Source organism: Acipenser ruthenus, chromosome 6 (assembly GCF_902713425.1).
Source record: "Acipenser ruthenus chromosome 6, fAciRut3.2 maternal haplotype, whole genome shotgun sequence".
Classification (NCBI taxonomy): domain Eukaryota; kingdom Metazoa; phylum Chordata; class Actinopteri; order Acipenseriformes; family Acipenseridae; genus Acipenser; species Acipenser ruthenus.
This window is the reverse complement of record NC_081194.1, coordinates 13346352-13364697: the sequence shown is the minus strand read 5'-3', so window position 1 is coordinate 13364697 and position 18346 is coordinate 13346352. Positions and strand designations below refer to the sequence as shown.

Genomic DNA, 18346 nt, shown 5'->3' with positions numbered 1-18346 from the left:
TTAAATCTAAACACTTGGTCTGTTTTGGCAGCTCTTCTCTTTAAGTGAATAATATATTAATATATTATAAAGTTCCGGCAACTCCTTTAAAATTAATTGTATATGATCTCATGTCCTGTGTGAGGTAGTCCTCAGACTGATAATTTTCTGGTACCACAAAGTTCTTTATTGCTTATTAAGATACAAGTATATAGAGAGAGATGTTATTAATATATAACACTTGGTCTAAAATATATTTCTTTCTTAACAGTAAAAATGTACTTTTTAGTGTGTTCTTAATAAACTTGTTTCTTTTCATTTATAAGTGTGTTCAACAGACTTGGTTTCCTTAGCTAAAAATCCCCTGCTTCAACATTCCTTGACAACTTATAGATAAGGACTTGAGGAGGCCCACTTTCTAACCAGAGTTATTTTTAATTAATAAGAAACTTGACTGTAAGCACTTTCCCAAATTCATTGCATAAAGTCATATTTTGCTAGATTCAAGAGACTGCTCATAATGACATCTCTACTGATATGATGTCTACATCCTAATTCTCACTACTAAGCTCTCATTAATTTTATAGATAACATAATGAGGTAATAGACACCCTGGAATATTCAAAAGGAATATAAACTCCTACAGTATTCCCCTAGGCTAATACAGAGTATATTATAACATTATCCTGAACAATGTGTTTTAACAATTTGTTTACAAAATCCAGTTCATGTCAAGCAGATCAGCTCTGTTCCATCAAGATTCAAATTCCTCCAAGTTGCTCTCAGATAAGGGAGGCCCATGTCTTAAGCCTGGCCAGTTTCCAAGAACTAATAAGCAAAGGCACACAAACATGCTTTTCTGCTGGCTTTATATCCTTTAAATCACAGTACAGAATTATTACAATATTTTAACATGGTTGCAGTTTCACAAATGTTCAATTTGTATCCCAAAGATCAGTCTGTTTCCAGCAGGAGTGACAGTCTTGGGTCAGGCTCTGCTCTCTGGGTCTGTCAAAGCCACTACAGGAGCCTTTTTTTCAGACAACATCGTTCTTATGAGTGTGTTGCTGTGATAGTAAGTAGCAGATACTCAATGCGAGCTATGAATTAAACAAAATGTACAACAAGCCAACAGTATTAGCAGCTCAAATGAAGGGAAACAGTGTGTTGGCTGCTGTAGCATGTTTTGTAAGCATCAACATATCCCTTCTCTATGGCTAATAAAACAACCGTCATTTGTAATATTTTTTTAAAATACACAATTAACATACAATTTTCAGACCTTGTAGTATTATTTTATTTGTGTATTTAGCAGACGCCTTTATCCAAAGTGACTTACAGAGACTAGGGTGTGTGAGCTATGCATCAGCTGCAGAGTCACTTACAATTACGTCTCACCCGAAAGACGGAGCACAAGGAGGTTAAGTGACTTGCTCAGGGTCACACAATGAGACAGTGGCTGAGGTGGGATTTGAACCGGGGACCTCCTGGTTATAAGCCCTTTTCTTTAACCACTAGACCACACAGCCTCCTATAGTTCAGAAAATCGCACTTCACAAAGATCAAGAAAACAATGACAAGTACAGGTGTTAAATAGCTTCCAAGCCGATTTAAAAAAATATATATTACTGCTAAAACATACAATATAATGTTATTTTTATAACAGATATTTGTCTTCCTGATATCACATCATTCCATGAGCCACCAAAATGTGTTGTGTGTGCAAAGCTTAGCAATAAGTATGCTGATTGTATTGCCAATTAAAACTGTCAAATTCTGCGACCCAAGTCAGGCTTACAACACATGCAGTTAAAATGTTTCCTGCAGGTCATATTGAGTGTGCGGATATTCGTTCTCCAAGATGAATATTATTAATATTAATATCAGCGTTCTGTTCTGACTGATGCAAATCTTTGCATCTCTGTATCGCTCTTGCTGAGCTCACCTATAACTCAAGGCACTTGAGGACCCGCCACTTCTACCACTTACTGTGAGTATTAGCCGATTATAAATGTACTGAATATATAGGTGTTTTTATTATTCACTTGAAAGAGAAAGCACAGTGATTTTTCAGTTTTTTTCTTGTGCTTCAGTTTCATTTGCTACAATTTGCTTTGTTTTTGCAATGTCGAAACACAATGTTTGGCTCTGATAGCACAGACACATAAGAATACAGTAGTTATACAATTCTATAGTTATGGCAGGGAAAGAACTCATGCAGTAACAAGTCAGTAAAGAAAGCAGACTAGTAAAAATGAGACAGTTTTGATTTCCCAAAAATTCATTTAAACCTAGTGAAGAGCTTTCAAAGCAACAACACGTGTAAAAACTATATTTGTGTAGCTCTGTGTTTGTTGGTCGGTATGGGGATAGGAGTGAAAATGTGCTCCAGACCTTGACCTTGCTTTAACTAAGAATTTTGGACCTTCACTAAAATAATTGAGTGCTCCTTTGGTAGACAATAGCCACCTGTCTTGGCTCTATGGTGTCTCGCCACGTGATCTCTCACCACTGGTGCTTTGTTTACTCGCTCTGCTCACTGGGTCTCCATCTCTCCAGTACCTCTTCTTGAGCCTGTAAGTGCTAGTGTATCCAGAGAAAAGAACACAACACCATCAGCTCACTTTGTGTTTCCAGCACCCATCCAAAACTCTGCCTCCTGCCAGGGAACTCTCACTACTCTACACAGTTCGCCACCTCTATCAATCCGTCACAGCCAACTGCTATTTGGTTGTGCGTGTGACCTGATCCGGTTGTGATATTAGTGCGACCTGAAACACCTGTGCTTCCGACCTACCCAAGATGGCCGCCACAACCAGACCCTATGTTTAAGGCATGCCTCATCGTGGTCACACGGGTATCTCCCTTTAGTGTCTCCACCAGTCAGGAGGCCACATTTCACGCCTTTTACCTGTCTTCACCCTGCCACAATATATATATTTACTGAAGAATATGTACTACTTGAAGTGACTGGAATTCTACCTCTCATAGGTTCCAGTTCAGGACGGTTTTTGTTATTTTACAACTGAACTTAACGTCTGGTGTCACCAGTCCTAGAAAGTTAATGGTTATAAAATGTTCATCGTTACTGAAACTGACTTATAACAGAAAGATTCAAGTTTTATTTAGGTTATAGACAATTTATAGACTAATTAAGAAGCTTACTCTAGAACAGCATGACAAGGCTATACTTCAAACTCTTCTATATATAGCCATTGAAATCATTTTTAGAACAATATATTTATTATTGTAAATGTATGTATTAGTAAAAACAATTATGTTCTTGTTATATAAGAGTTTGGGTAATTTGATTTATGTATACTCCCTGCTTCTGTAAGGCCTTTTAAAATAACATTTCATTTAAGTGAAATGTGGACAAACCGATGCAACCGGTAGAGGTGGGAAGCGGTTTATCTGCAAGTCCTTTGATATTCTCATATTTACACAAAATAGGCAGTCACTGCATTATTACAGGTTTGTTTTTTTTTTGCTCAAAGTGGTGACAGATATCAATCACTGTTTTAAACTGTTGAATTATTCAAATGCATTTCAGGTTTCTGAAGTAATCAATTATAGTCATCCAACGGTAGGGTTTCTGACGATAAAAACCACCTCCTGTAACTGCTGGGGAGTTCACAGATTAGAGTGATAGAACTTGCCCCATTTTGACAAGGGTTCTTTGGCTGATGCCTTGTGTAAAAATGAGAAGCAAAGCTACAATTTATACATACAAATAATCCTCAGGGGCATATAAAGCCTTGTTTTTGCTGACACAAAATGGTGACAAATAAGAGAACTGCATCACGCTACACATAACTTACTGTACAAAACCTACTAAAATTGACCATTTTTCCTCAGGATTTTCACACTCACCCAATGCATTTTTTATCAACTTAAATTTAACATATATTTTTGATAATAAACAAATACCAAAAACATGAAAGTATAATGTTGTTCATGATAGTGCAGTTAAAATATGATATTTTTGGGTTTTTTTTTTTTGTTTTGTCTTTTCTTGGACACTACCAGTCAGACGCATCTTTGCCAGTATCACGTTCAAGACTTGGTTGTGGGGTCCATATTGCCTCAGTCATTTGGTTCCTGGGCATTCCAGATCACTCACCAGAGCACCTTCAATGATGGTGGTTAACATTTTCGGATGAAGGAGATATGGATAATCAAGATTCCAAGGGCTGTAGTTTATGAAAAAAATGTGTAGGCCAAAATCAGGCCCTGTTTGTCCCCAAAGGGTGCCAAGTAACTTTTTTGAGCAAAACAATTGTGTGTGTCCTCATTCCTCATTCGTCAGAGCTTCTTTTGCTTACTTCATATACTTTTAATGCAAAGAAAAAAATAAACACCAGAGGTTATCCCGTTTAGTTGACTTTGTTTTGACAAAGTGGCACACAGCAAAAAGATGAATCTGCAAATAAAGCTGTATGACTCTTTTTTTTCTTACATTTCATCGAATTAAATATAAATTAACTTAAATCACTTAACTCAGTGTTATATTTTATCAGAATTGCTTAACTCCTCATTTTTTATAAGATTTATAAAAATAAAAATAAATCACAAATGAAAAAAAAAACACTTGAAAAATAGTATTTTCAATCCGAGATTGAGTGATGAATTAATGACAGCCTCTGCATCCTTAAATTGACGTGCATCTGTGTCATTAATTCCAAACATCTTCAGGAAATAAAATAAATGAAACTTTATTATACTAAGCAATAGTCAATAAGTATAATGTGCTCTATGGTTCTAATGCTGCGAAGCACAAGCTAAAGCAGACGCAATGAAAGCGCTAGCTCTGAGGCGGAATTATTTAGGGTATCTTGCCTGAATGAGACCGCAACTGTGCCACACACAAGATGGCGGTTGTGATTACCAAAACTACATTCAATGTACTGTATATCGTTCTTCCAGAACTGTTGATTTATTTATTGTAATATTGTTATTAATTAAGACGATAAATTGACAACCAAACAGTAATGATAATGGGTGTTGTTTACTATTATAAAGAAAATCAAGTACCACTGCAGGGTTAAATGACAAAGGTTAAGGGTAAAGCCAGGCTGGTGATACTGAAAGAGGTATGCTTTGAATGGGCGACTGTGTTTTTAATTTATTTATTGATTTATTTTCTTTATATATTTAGAGCAGTCATGGTTCTTAATAAGAAAAGCGAACACCATGTTTGTTATGTTATCATGTTTCCAGAGCATATTAATATTTGTTCGCGCAGGTTACGTATAAAACTGTAAATCACTGCAATGAATTTACTGTATCCGTATTTGAAACCTGCATGAAGTTAGAATTCGAGATAAATACGATCTGCTGTGCTGTGAAATAGTACTTAACTGTACTGTGATTCTTGGTAGAATTCGGCAGCCATTATATCCCTCATTTGTGGAATAACGTTTGTTTTGTGAATCAGCAGAAAATAAATACTTTGAAACGATCGTAGTCCATCGTCAGAAGCCTGGGTACAATGAGTGGATACACTGTATCAAAATAATTGATATACCCGATTTTTTGTAGTCGCAACTGCGATGTTATGGGCCACGTTTTCGTCTTTACTTAGAGTACATGTTGTTATTATTGTTATTAATAGCCGTAGTCGCAGTAGTATTGCTGTATGTGTAGCAAGTAGTAGTACTGTGTGAGATTTTATGACCCGCTTCCTACCCTGACCCGCCACTACAGGACCCGACCCGGACCCTCAGCCCGCTGCAACACCGTCATCTTACCTGCTACCCGCCCCGCCCTGCTTTAATAAGGTCTGCAACCCGACCCAAACCCGCAAGTGTTTGTCCTTTAGCTGCTGCCTGCGTCGACTGGCACTCGCACGTTCTCATATTCACACACACACATATCTACCATTCTGCACAGATTGAGTTTATACAATAGGATATACAGCTTGGAAGCTTTCTCTAGTAGTCTGCATATATTTTAACATTGTAACATATTGACTATCTCTACTTACTTTACCATATAAAATCCCTGTCTACTTCTTTCGTGCTACCAGTTGAAAGGGAGCTACACCTGTGCTTTCGCAGAGATCATAGGCGGCAGAGAGGGATGGTCCAACGGGCCACTGCCCATGTACTTTTTAAACAGGGGGGCCCTGCCCACCTACTTTTAACAGCGAGGGCGAGAAGAAAAGAAGAATAAAAATATATACCGGTATGTGTGTAAATATATATATAGACACACACACATACCGGTATATATATATATATAAAATGGGTCATTCTACGGGAATGGGACAAATTGCAGTCCACACCTCAAAAAAATAAAAACATTTTAAATAAATATATGTAATATTTTGTCATATGCAATATACACCTATTTCATAGCTGTTATTATTTAAAATGATCAAATCTGCATTGTATTTTTCATGCAATATTGGCATTTATGGGTCAATAACTACAAAAGTCCATTGTCCCCACATCCAACTCCTATACTTCTTTATCAAAATAAATGCATTTTTGGAGTAACTCTGAAACATGGAAATATAATTTTAATAAAGAATGTTTTATTATATAAAAATGTTAAAGTATTTTTTAAAAAATATAAAAATATATATTTTTAAAAGTGTGCAAATTCGTGTCCCCAGTTTTATGTCACTACCGTAACAGTGTATTGCCCTCTAGTTCAAACATACATTAAGCCATACCTCTTGATCATGTGATCACAAGAAGAGGTTGCATCATTTTCCAACTTGACCACATGGTGAGTAGATCTCTTTCAAACACTTGTTTTAAAAATCACTTCAAATGTCTGAAAATCATGTTAGGTTTATTATTTGTCATTACCGTACATGGTTTAACATAACAATTACATGTATTTTTAAATAGATTAATGTAGATTTAAATTACTTTATGGTTTATGTCTTCAAAATAAAAAGAGGTCAGGATGTGTAGGCCTCAATTGTTTATAAATTCATAAAAATGCTTCAAATTGTCATTACCGTAACAACTTGCTTTGTTTCGGTAATGACCAAACTGTTACGGTAGTGACACTAGAAGTTACTAAACTATTTGAAATATTTACCAGATACATCTGTATGTATTATGCAGATATAGATAGATGTGTATGCATATATACAGACGCACTGATTGTGTATGTAGAAATGTAATATTTTTTTTGAATATATGCTATTGTGTATATGCTAATATGTATATATTATGGCTAGTCCATTATACCCAGATGGATGCTATGCCTCAGTGTAAAGTGCTTTTGGATTTTGATTTATGTAAAAAAAGAAAGAGAATTGCACCTGCCTTTCCTAAATTAACTTTTAGTTTATCATCAGTATGAATAAAGTAGAGCATGTCTAATGCTTTAATGTGTTTATATTTTAGACTAACAAAGAAAGAGAGAAGGAAAGGCAGTAGCAGACAAAATGCCATAAAGTAGTGCTGATAGAGTTAGACGTTTCAGGGAAAAACTAAAAAAAGATCCACAAAAATACCAAGAATACCTCAGGCAAGAAAGGGAAAGAAATGCTTGAAGAAAAAATGAAGGCAAACTGAAAAGTGTAAATTAAATGTCAAACAGGGAACAGCGAAGCCAACGCAAAAGGTGGAAGGTTAATCAAAAGAGACACAGACAGGCAGTAAAAAATAGGCAAGAAATTGAGAAGTTTTGTTAAGCAATCACACCCCCATGCACACCAAGTGATAGTGACAGTGGCACAGCAGGAAGTTCAGCACAGAGAAGTAGAGGCAGAAAGTATGTGAAAAGGGATCGGGCAAAGGCATACAGAACTATCAAAACATTGAAAGAAGAAATTGAGAGAAATAAAAAGAAGGCAGGCAAATACATAAAACAACTACAGAGATTAAAAGCGAAGCTTCAAGTGGCAGTCTCCAAGGTCAAAAACAAGAAGTGAATCATTGAAGGTGTGGGTGTGGAAGCAGTTGAGGTTAAGGTGATGCATTGCTCTGGCAGGAGGTTGTGTGGTCCAGTGGTTAAAGAAAAGGGCTTGTAACCAGGAGGTCCCCGGTTCAAATCCCACCTCAGTCACTGACTCATTGTGTGACCCTGAGCAAGTCACTTAACCTCCTTGTGCTCCGTCTTTCGGGTAGGACGTAATTGTAAGTGACTCTGCAGCTGATGCATAGTTCACACACCCTAGTCTCTGTAAGTCGCCTTGGATAAAGGCGTCTGCTAAATAAACAAATAATAATAATAATTGTTTCTTTTGGCCACATATAGAAGACAAAATTTGGTATACTTCAGAAAATGTCATCACTTTGATTTTTGCACCTAATCAAGTGACACATTGCCATGTCCAAGTACATCCAGAGGTATTTGAGGCAGCATGTTTAAAGCTAGGGCTATGAACAGTTACTTTTTAAGGATTTCATCTCTCCAAAATGGATGAAAACTTGATCTGAAAGCAGCAGAAATCCTAATTCATAATATGGGTAATTCAATGAAGTCCTTTCTTGATCCACACTTGTCAGATTTTAAAGAATAAAAAAGCAACGTTTGTAAACATTCTTGAGAAGAACACAACAAATAATAATAAAAAAAAATGTCTATGAAATATGTTTCACTGCCTGCATTTGGCACAGAAATGTTTCTATTCTGCTTTATTTTTCTGCTACAAGTTAAAAGTTAAGGACATGAATTTGTAAGTTAGAGTATGACCAGCATTAATTTAGCCTGAGCCTTTTTTTGTTTTGGTGGTTTGATTACTCAAAAGTTAGAAAGCAGTCACTTTTTATGATCGGCCAAGTAAAGTTCCAGACAGATAAGATCTTGAATTACTTCATTCAGATTGTTTCAATGAAAAAACAAAAAACAAACATCAATTTCAAAAAATATTTGGAACTCCAATTTGTCCCATTCCCGTAGAATGACCCATATACCTTGAAATTCATCGTTCTTCCAAAACACAGTGACACAGATAAGTCTGCGCCCTTACGTGTGTTCTCTCCTTGTGTTGTGTGCGGCCACCCCCGCTCGGTGGTCAGTGTGCGGATGTGACCTCCCTCCCTTCTCCCGCTGTCCTATCTGGCTGGTTCCAGCACGTGTAACTAAATGCTGCCATAAACGCACAAGCAGAAGTGCTGCACTGGCAGTTAATAAAATTGGTTGTTTGTTGATTATATATTCTGTTGCCTCAGCTAACTATGTATTGTTTAAATGAAATAAAAATGTTCAAACTAACTTGACTATTAAAAAGTAAATCTAACTCAAATGGATTAAGTTAAGTGAATATACATGTTATGAGAAAGTTGTAACAAAAACCAAATGAGTAGCTAAACTTAATTATATTAAGGCAATGAGTTTACATGTATTTTTTTTTTTTTGGAGCAGGGTTTACAGTGCAATAGTATAGTAGTAGTATTGATGTTCCAAACTTAAATAACCAGTAGACTATAAATATATAACCTGCTTCATATTTGACGTAGTTGTTAAATTGGATTCATTTATCCATAGAAATACTTCATTCCACTCCCCGCGACCTTGGCCCACCCACTCTTAGAAAGGCTCCGGCGCCGTTGCCAGAGATGTACCAGTTTTGTGTCTGTCGTACACAAAAATAGTGATGACAGGTTTTACAAGCAACAAATCCAGTCACGTGTTCTTTATTTTCATTCGGTTTTATTTCACACTTATGATTTACCTCTCGAACTGTTATCCACTGCATGACATAAACCCTGCTCTATCTTTTGTTTCAGCTTGTCCACAGGCATTTTTAATATCATCAAGTAGACGTGATAAAAGCACCTTGCAACGTATCAAACAAGCGGCAATGCAAACCGACAACACTGCTTAGTCAGCTGACTCCTCCGTAATCGCCTCCTGCTTTAGTGCAGGAAATACCGGTACGTTTACCTTCTAGTACGTTAATTGGCAAAGTTACAGACGAGTACGCTGAAAGGACAGAAAACGTTTTTGGTGTTTCAATTTCAGACCCGGTCATGACCCGAAAATAACTTTTTTTTTTTTTTTTACCCGCATCCGAACTACAAACCGCGAAAAAGCTTAACACTCTGACCCGCTTTTGCGTGTCACATGCGGGCACCCGCCGGTACCCGACCCAAAGCAGGACTCTATTATACGTTATTCAGAAAAGGACCTCGTATAAACCTGTATAATGTTCTGTGACGCTAACTAGAATTTCTTAAACTGCAACTGGTCAATAATATGAGAGAACAGTGAATTCGGTGTAGTGTTATTTTCAGGGTTGCCAAATGCTACTGATAAAATCCCCCTATGGTGAACCAATTTTTCCACCATTAAGAAAATCGTATGCAAATATTTATCATATGCAATACATTGGGTCTTGTACATTTTTTTTTTTACTTCTGCAACTTTGTGGTGGACTTCTCATTATGTCTTGTTCATCATGAATTGTTTTTTCTTTTTCCAGTTTGTTTGCAAAAAAAATAATGTATAATTAATGGTAAATATACCTCTGTTTGACAATAGGAAAATGCATCACATCACAATTGATTGCACTTGTACCAAAATCTCACAGCGTATCACTTTCTGACATTACACGGGTCAAGTTTTGGTACGCGTACCACACTGTGACAATGTACCATTTTATAACACAACACAAAGCAACATAGCATACATTTGGGGTGGTGAGATACATCGATACCTTAACTTACTAAGAGTGAATGTGTTACATATCTCATCGCAAACCAGGTTGTGTCACATGCAAGTCTTCCGAAATGTGCAGTTACTACAAAAAACACGATGTCTCTGACCAAAGAAACTCGCCACTCTACCAATTAGTACTAGGATGATGTGTCTTACTGTTTCCAATACTTTTATGATGCTCACCTTTTTGTATATTGAAGGTCCACAATACAAAACCATTGCACATGTTGGCATACATTTCAATTTTACAATTCCAATTTAAAACAATGAAATTCATTCATCTTGATTAATGGATATTGACTTATACTGCCAGCCACACTTTCCTAGGCAATCAATCAATCAATCAACCAAACTTTATTTGATATAGGCAAGCATATACTTACAATATAAATATGAATGAGAGATTTTGTCTTTCTTTCCAGCACAACAATGGCAATTGATTGGATTGGCTTTGGCTATGCTGCTGCAGTGGCTTTAGGGGGCTTTTTTGGCTACAAACGGAAAGGTAGGCAACCAGCTATGTACAAACTTTAACCATTTAACTCCAACAGAGCATGCAATGTGGCCATTCCCTCTCAAGTGGACCAAATACATTGTCGTTCTTCCATTTGTGGTTGATAGGTGTTGTGGGCAAGTAAAAAAGGAGCTTTGATCCACATGGTGAGAACATGTCTGAAGGTGGTAAAAATGCCCATTTTGATGACCATTAACCATTTTTATTCTTCAAAGGTGGGCATGACCTTTACAAATAATGATAATACAGTAAAGCTTGTGTCAAAGGCTTTCCAACAGAAAATAACTGACACATAAAGGGTCCACGAATGACCCAATAGCTTTTATTCATTCCATTAAAAAAGCAATGTGCTTACTGTATAACATATTGTGAAGTATGATGAAACAGCTTTTTGTGATTAATGTTACTGTTGTTCAGATTGGTGTTAATGTATTTACCCCTAAATATATTAGTCCTTGGGTGCAGTACTAGCTATACAGTAGGAGATCATCAGGCCCATGCAATGCATCTGGTATCTGGAATATAACATGCGATAGACCTAAATCGTTTATGTGCTTGTCTCTTAGGAAGTGTGATGTCTTTAATTGCCGGTCTTCTCTTCGGCTCCCTATCATGTTATGGGGCTTATCTGATATCAAATAATCCAAAAGATGTGAAACTTTCCTTGAGTAAGTAAACTTGCTTTATTATATGCGGCACAGTGTTTTTTTCTAAGCAGGGTTGGGGTTATGAAATGTACACTTTCCAGGCAAAACCAGTTCCTCATTTGGACTGTGTAACTAAGTCAAGATGTTAAAATACAAATTCCATCACTTTTTATAATGTACAAAATGTATTAATCCACTGAAGTATACTGAGTTATATGGAGGTGCTAGTGTACTGCAATGTTAAGCTCACTGATAGAACAAGAAGAATGGCAGGTTGTGACTTTAATTGACACTGTTGATCCTACTGCTCCCTGTAGAGGAGAAACTTCTAAGATTTTATATTTCAGAGGGTTAACATTTTCTTTTATTGTAGTTGCAGCTTTCACTCTGACAGTAGTGATGGGGATGAGATTCAAGAGGTCACGGAAATTAATGCCAGCTGGGCTTATGGCTGGTTTAAGGTAATAAGCCACTACTGGGATTTGTAAATAAAGAAAATGGAATACTATAAAATCCCTCTATAAATAAGAACTATAAAAGCTTTTCCAACAAAATTCCATATAGGCTACAGCCACGTTTTTCTACACCCAGGAGAGGATTTTCTTCATAATTGACTGCAATTTGTTCACAATAATCAGTTTTTTTCAGTATGTGCCCCAATATGAAGGACCTATCCATCTGTGTATGCCCTGTAAGAAGAAACCAGCAGATGCCAAATACCTGTTTGGTTTTAGTGAACCTTTATTAAGTTCCATCTGCAAAATATTGTTCTCTATTCTTTTGTGCAATCTGGCAAGGCTTAGAACATGAACCATAGAAAATACGCTATTTTTTTTGGACATAGGTTTCCGAGTTTGATTTTACTGCACTATAGTATACCTGAAAAAACACTAAAGACACCAGCCAAACATTTTTTTTTAATCACATCATTAATTGTCTCCTTATACCAGATGCTAATGATTGCACTTGCTTTTGTTTTTATTCCAGCTTCCTGATGGTTTTGAGGATTATCTTCTTAGTGCTGTAAATCAACAGCATTCAAGAGCTCCTTGGAGCCACTAGCGAGTCCTTTATTTTCTTACTTCAATCGATGGCCGTCAACGCATCATTCCTATTCATAATCAATGTACCAATCATTATATGATGTTCATGTTACCCTACGATGAACGATACGGTAGTTTGGATAAAGAAACTTCATAAAGTCCATTGATAGCATAGCTACATTGACCTGTTGCCAAGCCAGATACAAAGAGTGAAAGCAGCACTGAAATGAGGGTTTCATTCAATTCCGGGACGTTAAAACAAAGAAAGGACGTCTTGTCGTGTAATCACTATAACTAGGGGTCCATATATCCATATAGTGCACCTTAATGCAACAGTTTTACGTACAGATCTCGTACGTTCAACGCCCGCTGTTTTTATTCAAGTGTTTGTAAGAACCATTACTAAATTCACATTTTTGTTACTACAATTGAGGGTGTGTTATATTTTAAAACTCAAAATGTGTATTATTAATAAATGAGAGAAATGTTTGTATGTATCAGTTTTTAAAATGGCTTACTGTCAGAATTTAGACCTGATGTTACCTGTAAGGAGATTAAGATTTGTCTGTGCTCTTGGGAACGATATAGGTCACAGATTATTAATACCTGTAATTAAAGATGAGAGGTTCCAATCATGTTACTAAAGCGCTATTACGGGAGGTATCGTTCTCTGGTTGACTCGTTCCAACTGTGCCATTTTTTGTTCATCTCACGTCAGATGTTGAGGTGCAGGGTTATTGCAGGGGTTCAAATTCCATTCACCAGTTGTGATGCTTGATTTGATAGCTGATTCCAAATCAAAAAAAATAATTTAGCTACAGTATTGCTTGCTTCTATAATGCATTGAATAAATAACAAAAAGATTTAAGAAAAAAAATACATTCCAAATTAAAATAAAAGCATTTTGTAAAAAAAAAATCTCTTTTTTTTCTTAAACACATGCAAACAAACTGAGTTTTGCTATCTAAAAATAAAACAATGTTCTTCTAGAATAACAGTTTTTGACACTTTTTCTAATGCATGCAGTAGTATATTTAGAAGGTATCATGTGCATGAGCCAACGAACAGCAAGCATACAGCATACAGCAAGCAGTGCTGTATTATTCTATAAGAATGTTTGAAGCGGAGCTCCTGTGTGGCGCATCCAGTAAAGGCGCTCCGTGTGGATGTGGCCTATAGTCTGGCCCTATAGTCTGGACGTTGCGAGTTCGAGTCCAGGCTATTCCTTTGCCGACCGAGGACGGGAGCTTCCAGGGGGCGGCGCTCAGTTGGCCGGGGGTAGGGAGGGTTAGGCCGGCCAGGGTGTCCTCGGCTCACCGCGCACCAGCGACCCCTGTAGTCTGGCCAGGCACCTGCGGGCTTGCCTGTAAGCTGCCCGAGAGCTGCGTTGTCCTCCAACGCTATAGCTCTTGGGTGGCTGCATGGTGAGTCCGCAGTGTGAAAAAAAGCGGTCGGCTGACGGCACACGCTTCGGAGGACAGAGTGTGTTTGTCTTCACCCTCCCGAGTCAGCGCAGAGGTGGTAGCGGTGAGCTGAGCCTAAAAATAATAATTGGCATTTCCAAATTGAGGAGAAAATAATGAAAAAATAATTGGCAATGACTAAATTTAAAAAAAAAAAAAATAAAATAAAAAATAAATGTTTGAAGAAAGTTTCTTATGCACAAAATAAAAGTAACTTTTCTAGACTGTGGCTAAAGAAGATAACCTTATCTCTCTTAAATCACAATTTACTAAGCCTGTAACAGCTGTTTACCATTAAAAAAAGTTTAATAATTTACCTATAAATGTAATATAATGGAAATGTCTGCATTGAAATGTATATTTCAACATTTCAGGGGGTCAGTTTCCCACTGAAGAAGATGGATCCTTTGGACAAGAAGTTCAACAGATATAACTTTAATAGCCCAATAACTCATACTACAAAATAAATGAATCATTCACTCCACCGCTGGGGATAACAATAACTCAGTACAGCAAGTTGTATACTTAATTTTTTTAATCTCAAAACGAACAGGTCAGGTACCGGTACAATACATCAAAACACATAGTTTTAGTTTTATTTGGTGTATAACAGCATGCTCAGTGCAGAGGTTACAGAGAACAGTCAATTTTGTAAGACTGATAATGACTGTCTGTTCGTACTAATATAATAAAAGCTTTTTACTAGCAATTGCTTTTAGCTTTTCTCTAGAATCTCAGAACTTCCATGGCAGTTTTCACGTAGTTGTCATCAGGTTGTGCTTTTCTCTGGCTGCCTGGTTGTAGGAACTTCTGGATGGCTGGTACATTTCTCATTCTCGATTGAAAAGCCTGCAAATTTGACAGTGGCAATACGATCATTTGCATATCTCTGCTAAATAAAGGTAATAAACCAGGTAACAGGACAAAACTCTGTGACAGCAGGTCTAACATAGAAGAACATGCACGATTACTCTGTTCCAATATGGTCTGTTTGCAATATTTACTGGATGCTTTTCTTGTGCTCTTGAAGGATCCACTTGCAAAATTAATGAATATGCATGAAGTACATTTTGTTTAACATGAAACTGTCCGTGTTTTATGATCTGTTTGTAGCAGACAGCTCCCTCAAGAAATGTCTCTTCCTTACATCGAAAGTGTTTTGAAAATAATGAATAGTCTCAAATAGCAGTTGTTATTGAGTTCAAATCTATCATCCATATTCACAAGCAAACCTTCCGTTAGTGCTCATTTTTTAAGTGTGCCAAGTTAAAGTTTCAGTAACAAAGAATAACTATTATACATACCTGTAACTGCGGGAAACTGGACAAAATTGAAGGTAATTTTTCTTCAACCATCAAAACAACCTCAAACACCTGAACATCAGCCTTGCTAAGCTGGCCACCAACGAGGTAACCTCCTCCACTCTGAGCCAAGGCCTGCATGGAAACAGAAAGGTATTGGACTGAGGGCATACATGGAGCAAGAAGGATCACCCCATTGAATTAATCCTAGTTAGCGTGTCCTTTCTCTGAATGTAGCCCACAATGCTACTCTAAATATATTGATTCCAAACTAATATAATGCTTACCAAATAATAAGAGTACCTGTTCATAAACTGGAAAGAACCTGTCTACAGCCTTTGTTTGGATGAGCTTAGTGTTGCTGTCTTTTTCTGCAGGTGGCAAGAATGGATGCTTTATAAGAAGATCCATCAGATCTCGGATTCCTTCCACATACATATCAATCCTAAAAGGAAACCACAACACGAACAACATATATGTTTATTTTTAAAAGAGATCCTTGTGTGAAATTTAATTAAATGAGCAGTGCAGCCATTTTAACTGTGCTCCATAAAATATAATAGTTTACTTTTGAACTGGTATAACCAACAAGAATTTTGTTTTTCCTTTTGTAATTTTAAACATTTATTTTCAGAAAAATGTACTCTACTATAAATCAGTTTTCAGCACTGCAGAATAATACAGCAGCTTTCTATCAGCATTCCACTTTGGAGGACTAAACTAAATGCTTAAATGCATTTGCATTGTTATGTGTGAACTTTATTATTATTTATTTTCTTAGCAGACGCCCTTATCCAGGGCAACTTACAATTGTTACAAGATATCACATTGTTTTTACATACAATTACATTATTTTTTTACATACAATTACCCATTTATACAGTTGGGTTTTTACTGGAGCAATCTAGGTAAAGTACCTTGCTCACAGATACAGCAGCAGTGTCTCCTACCTGGGATTGAACCCACGACCCCCCGGTCAAGAGTCCAGAGCCCTAACCACTGCTCCACACTGCTTTCATTCAATTAACCATCAATGTAAACTAATTACATGGCTCTTTCTTTCAGGTCCTTCCCATACAGATTGTATTTTGCTGCTATGTAGTTTAAAATAGCTCTGGTCTGGATAAGCTTCATTCCATCAATTTCAACAAGAGGCACTTGCTGAAACATAAGGGCTCCATCTAGTGAAGAAAAAATCAATTTGAAGACAATATTCCTTATCCTACAGACATTTACAGTAATGCTGTGAGAGCCAACTGTGTGTGTGTTTGTTGAAACGTTGCTTAACAGTTTAAACTAATAAACATGCTGAAAAAAATCATGTGACTTTAGTATGGCAGCAATATTGGATCAGAGTTCAGTGTCAAGGTCACAAATATTTTTAGCAAGCAGTGTTCATAAAACACTGCAAATATGAAGTCACTACCTCAAATATTCTCTAGATATGAAGCTCTGACAGCACAAAGGAGCCTGCATGGTTCTTTTGTACAGTGGTTAAGACGTTTGTTAGTTCCCAAAAAGAAATCATAATGGTTATAGAATGTACCTTTTAGCAACTGTTCATATTGTTCTCTGGTTTTCAAAAATACCTCTTCAAACTGAATGAAAAAGAAAAAAAGTTCAGTTTCTACCAATATTTTCACAGGCCAGTTGTCTTGTGCTGAATGTAGACTTCACCTGTTTTTCCCTAAATATTGCAGATTACCAGCCTGTGCTGTATGGCAGTCTTATTCCAATGGCAGGGCTGCAATTAGACAGTGTGACCTACAAGACTGTATTACTGAAAATAAATTAATCAACACAATACACTACACATAATATATATAAACACATTATGCGTATTTTTCATTTTAGTATATTAGTATAGTACATTGCCTTCAAGGAGAGTGAGTGCGAGTACCTATAACTAAAACTACCACACAATGCTAAACTATTGATACATAAACATGTATAAAGAAGGAACTTGACTTTAGCACACTGCAACAACATTAAGCCTGTAACTAGAAATCCATTTACTGTATACAAAGTAAAGTATGTAGGTGCTAGAAAATACGGTATCCTTGCTTTGATTAGATAATGTGCCGTGATTACAGTGTCTGAAATTGTGTTTAAAAACTTGCCTCAACGCCAGCAACTGTTAACAGCCACCTAATCGATTCCATTAGACCCCTTCCATCAAAATAATACAGTTTTGCTTTTTCTGCCATGTTTAGGACTGATCACCTGAAACATTTAAAAAAAAAAAAAAAAAAGATAAACCCAACATTATTTTAAAACAGATAAGATTTTGAAATCGAATTGATGATATCCATAATTAATTAATTTAAATAGGGAAAACTCACTGATAAAAGCGCATCTATACCACACTGTTAACTTTGTTTAATTACGACTCACCGCACTTCTTTTGGAACGCAAGAAAACCAGTTGAAACTAGATTCTATGAATACACACTCCCTGCAACTGAAATTAACGATCGACTTTGAACTGATTACTGACCTGAATTTTTCACGAAGAATGCAGATTTCAATGGTCCGCCCATTTAACTGTTTTAGCACTAAGTAGCTTTACAGAAAGATATACATAGGATGAGTAATGGAGTAGAAATAAACATATATACTGTACAAATATGGTAAAAAAAAAAAAAAAAGAGTAGCGTTGAAAGTGTTAAAATAAAGTCAATAAAAATTTTTCATCTGCATAACTGCAATGGTTGCTGGGTGAAGCACAATATCACTATATTTTCACCCAAAATACAGTTTGAGGGAGTATA

General features: G+C 36.5%; 2 protein-coding genes across 7 annotated transcripts; one reads left to right on the top strand and one right to left on the bottom strand.

The window, feature by feature from the left end:
* The first annotated feature begins 4943 nt into the window (after positions 1-4943).
* tmem14a (transmembrane protein 14A) lies at positions 4944-13301 on the top strand. 3 transcript variants are annotated; one of them, XM_034017527.3, is made up of 5 exons: positions 4944-5072; positions 11031-11113; positions 11689-11790; positions 12143-12230; positions 12757-13301. In XM_034017527.3, exons 2-5 carry the CDS (start codon positions 11038-11040, stop codon positions 12794-12796), a joined length of 306 nt encoding a protein of 101 aa, XP_033873418.1. In that variant the 5' UTR covers positions 4944-5072; positions 11031-11037; the 3' UTR covers positions 12797-13301. The 3 variants fall into 3 exon arrangements, with proteins under 3 accessions (XP_033873418.1, XP_033873419.1, XP_033873420.1); XM_034017528.3 differs by lacking the exon at positions 4944-5072 and adding an exon at positions 6517-6714; XM_034017529.3 differs by lacking the exon at positions 4944-5072 and adding an exon at positions 9678-9824.
* A 1491-nt stretch (positions 13302-14792) lies between these two features.
* Positions 14793-18195, bottom strand: LOC117411442 (glutathione S-transferase A4-like). 4 transcript variants are annotated; one of them, XM_034018996.3, is made up of 7 exons: positions 18073-18195; positions 17697-17799; positions 17123-17174; positions 16625-16757; positions 15880-16021; positions 15580-15711; positions 14793-15124 (listed from the first exon to the last, which is right to left on the bottom strand). In XM_034018996.3, exons 2-7 carry the CDS (start codon positions 17781-17783, stop codon positions 15002-15004), a joined length of 669 nt encoding a protein of 222 aa, XP_033874887.2. In that variant the 5' UTR covers positions 17784-17799; positions 18073-18195; the 3' UTR covers positions 14793-15001. The 4 variants fall into 4 exon arrangements, with proteins under 4 accessions (XP_033874887.2, XP_033874886.2, XP_058881022.1 ...); XM_034018995.3 differs by lacking the exon at positions 18073-18195 and adding an exon at positions 17971-18070; XM_059025039.1 differs by lacking the exon at positions 18073-18195 and adding an exon at positions 17919-18045.
* Positions 18196-18346: the final 151 nt, after the last annotated feature.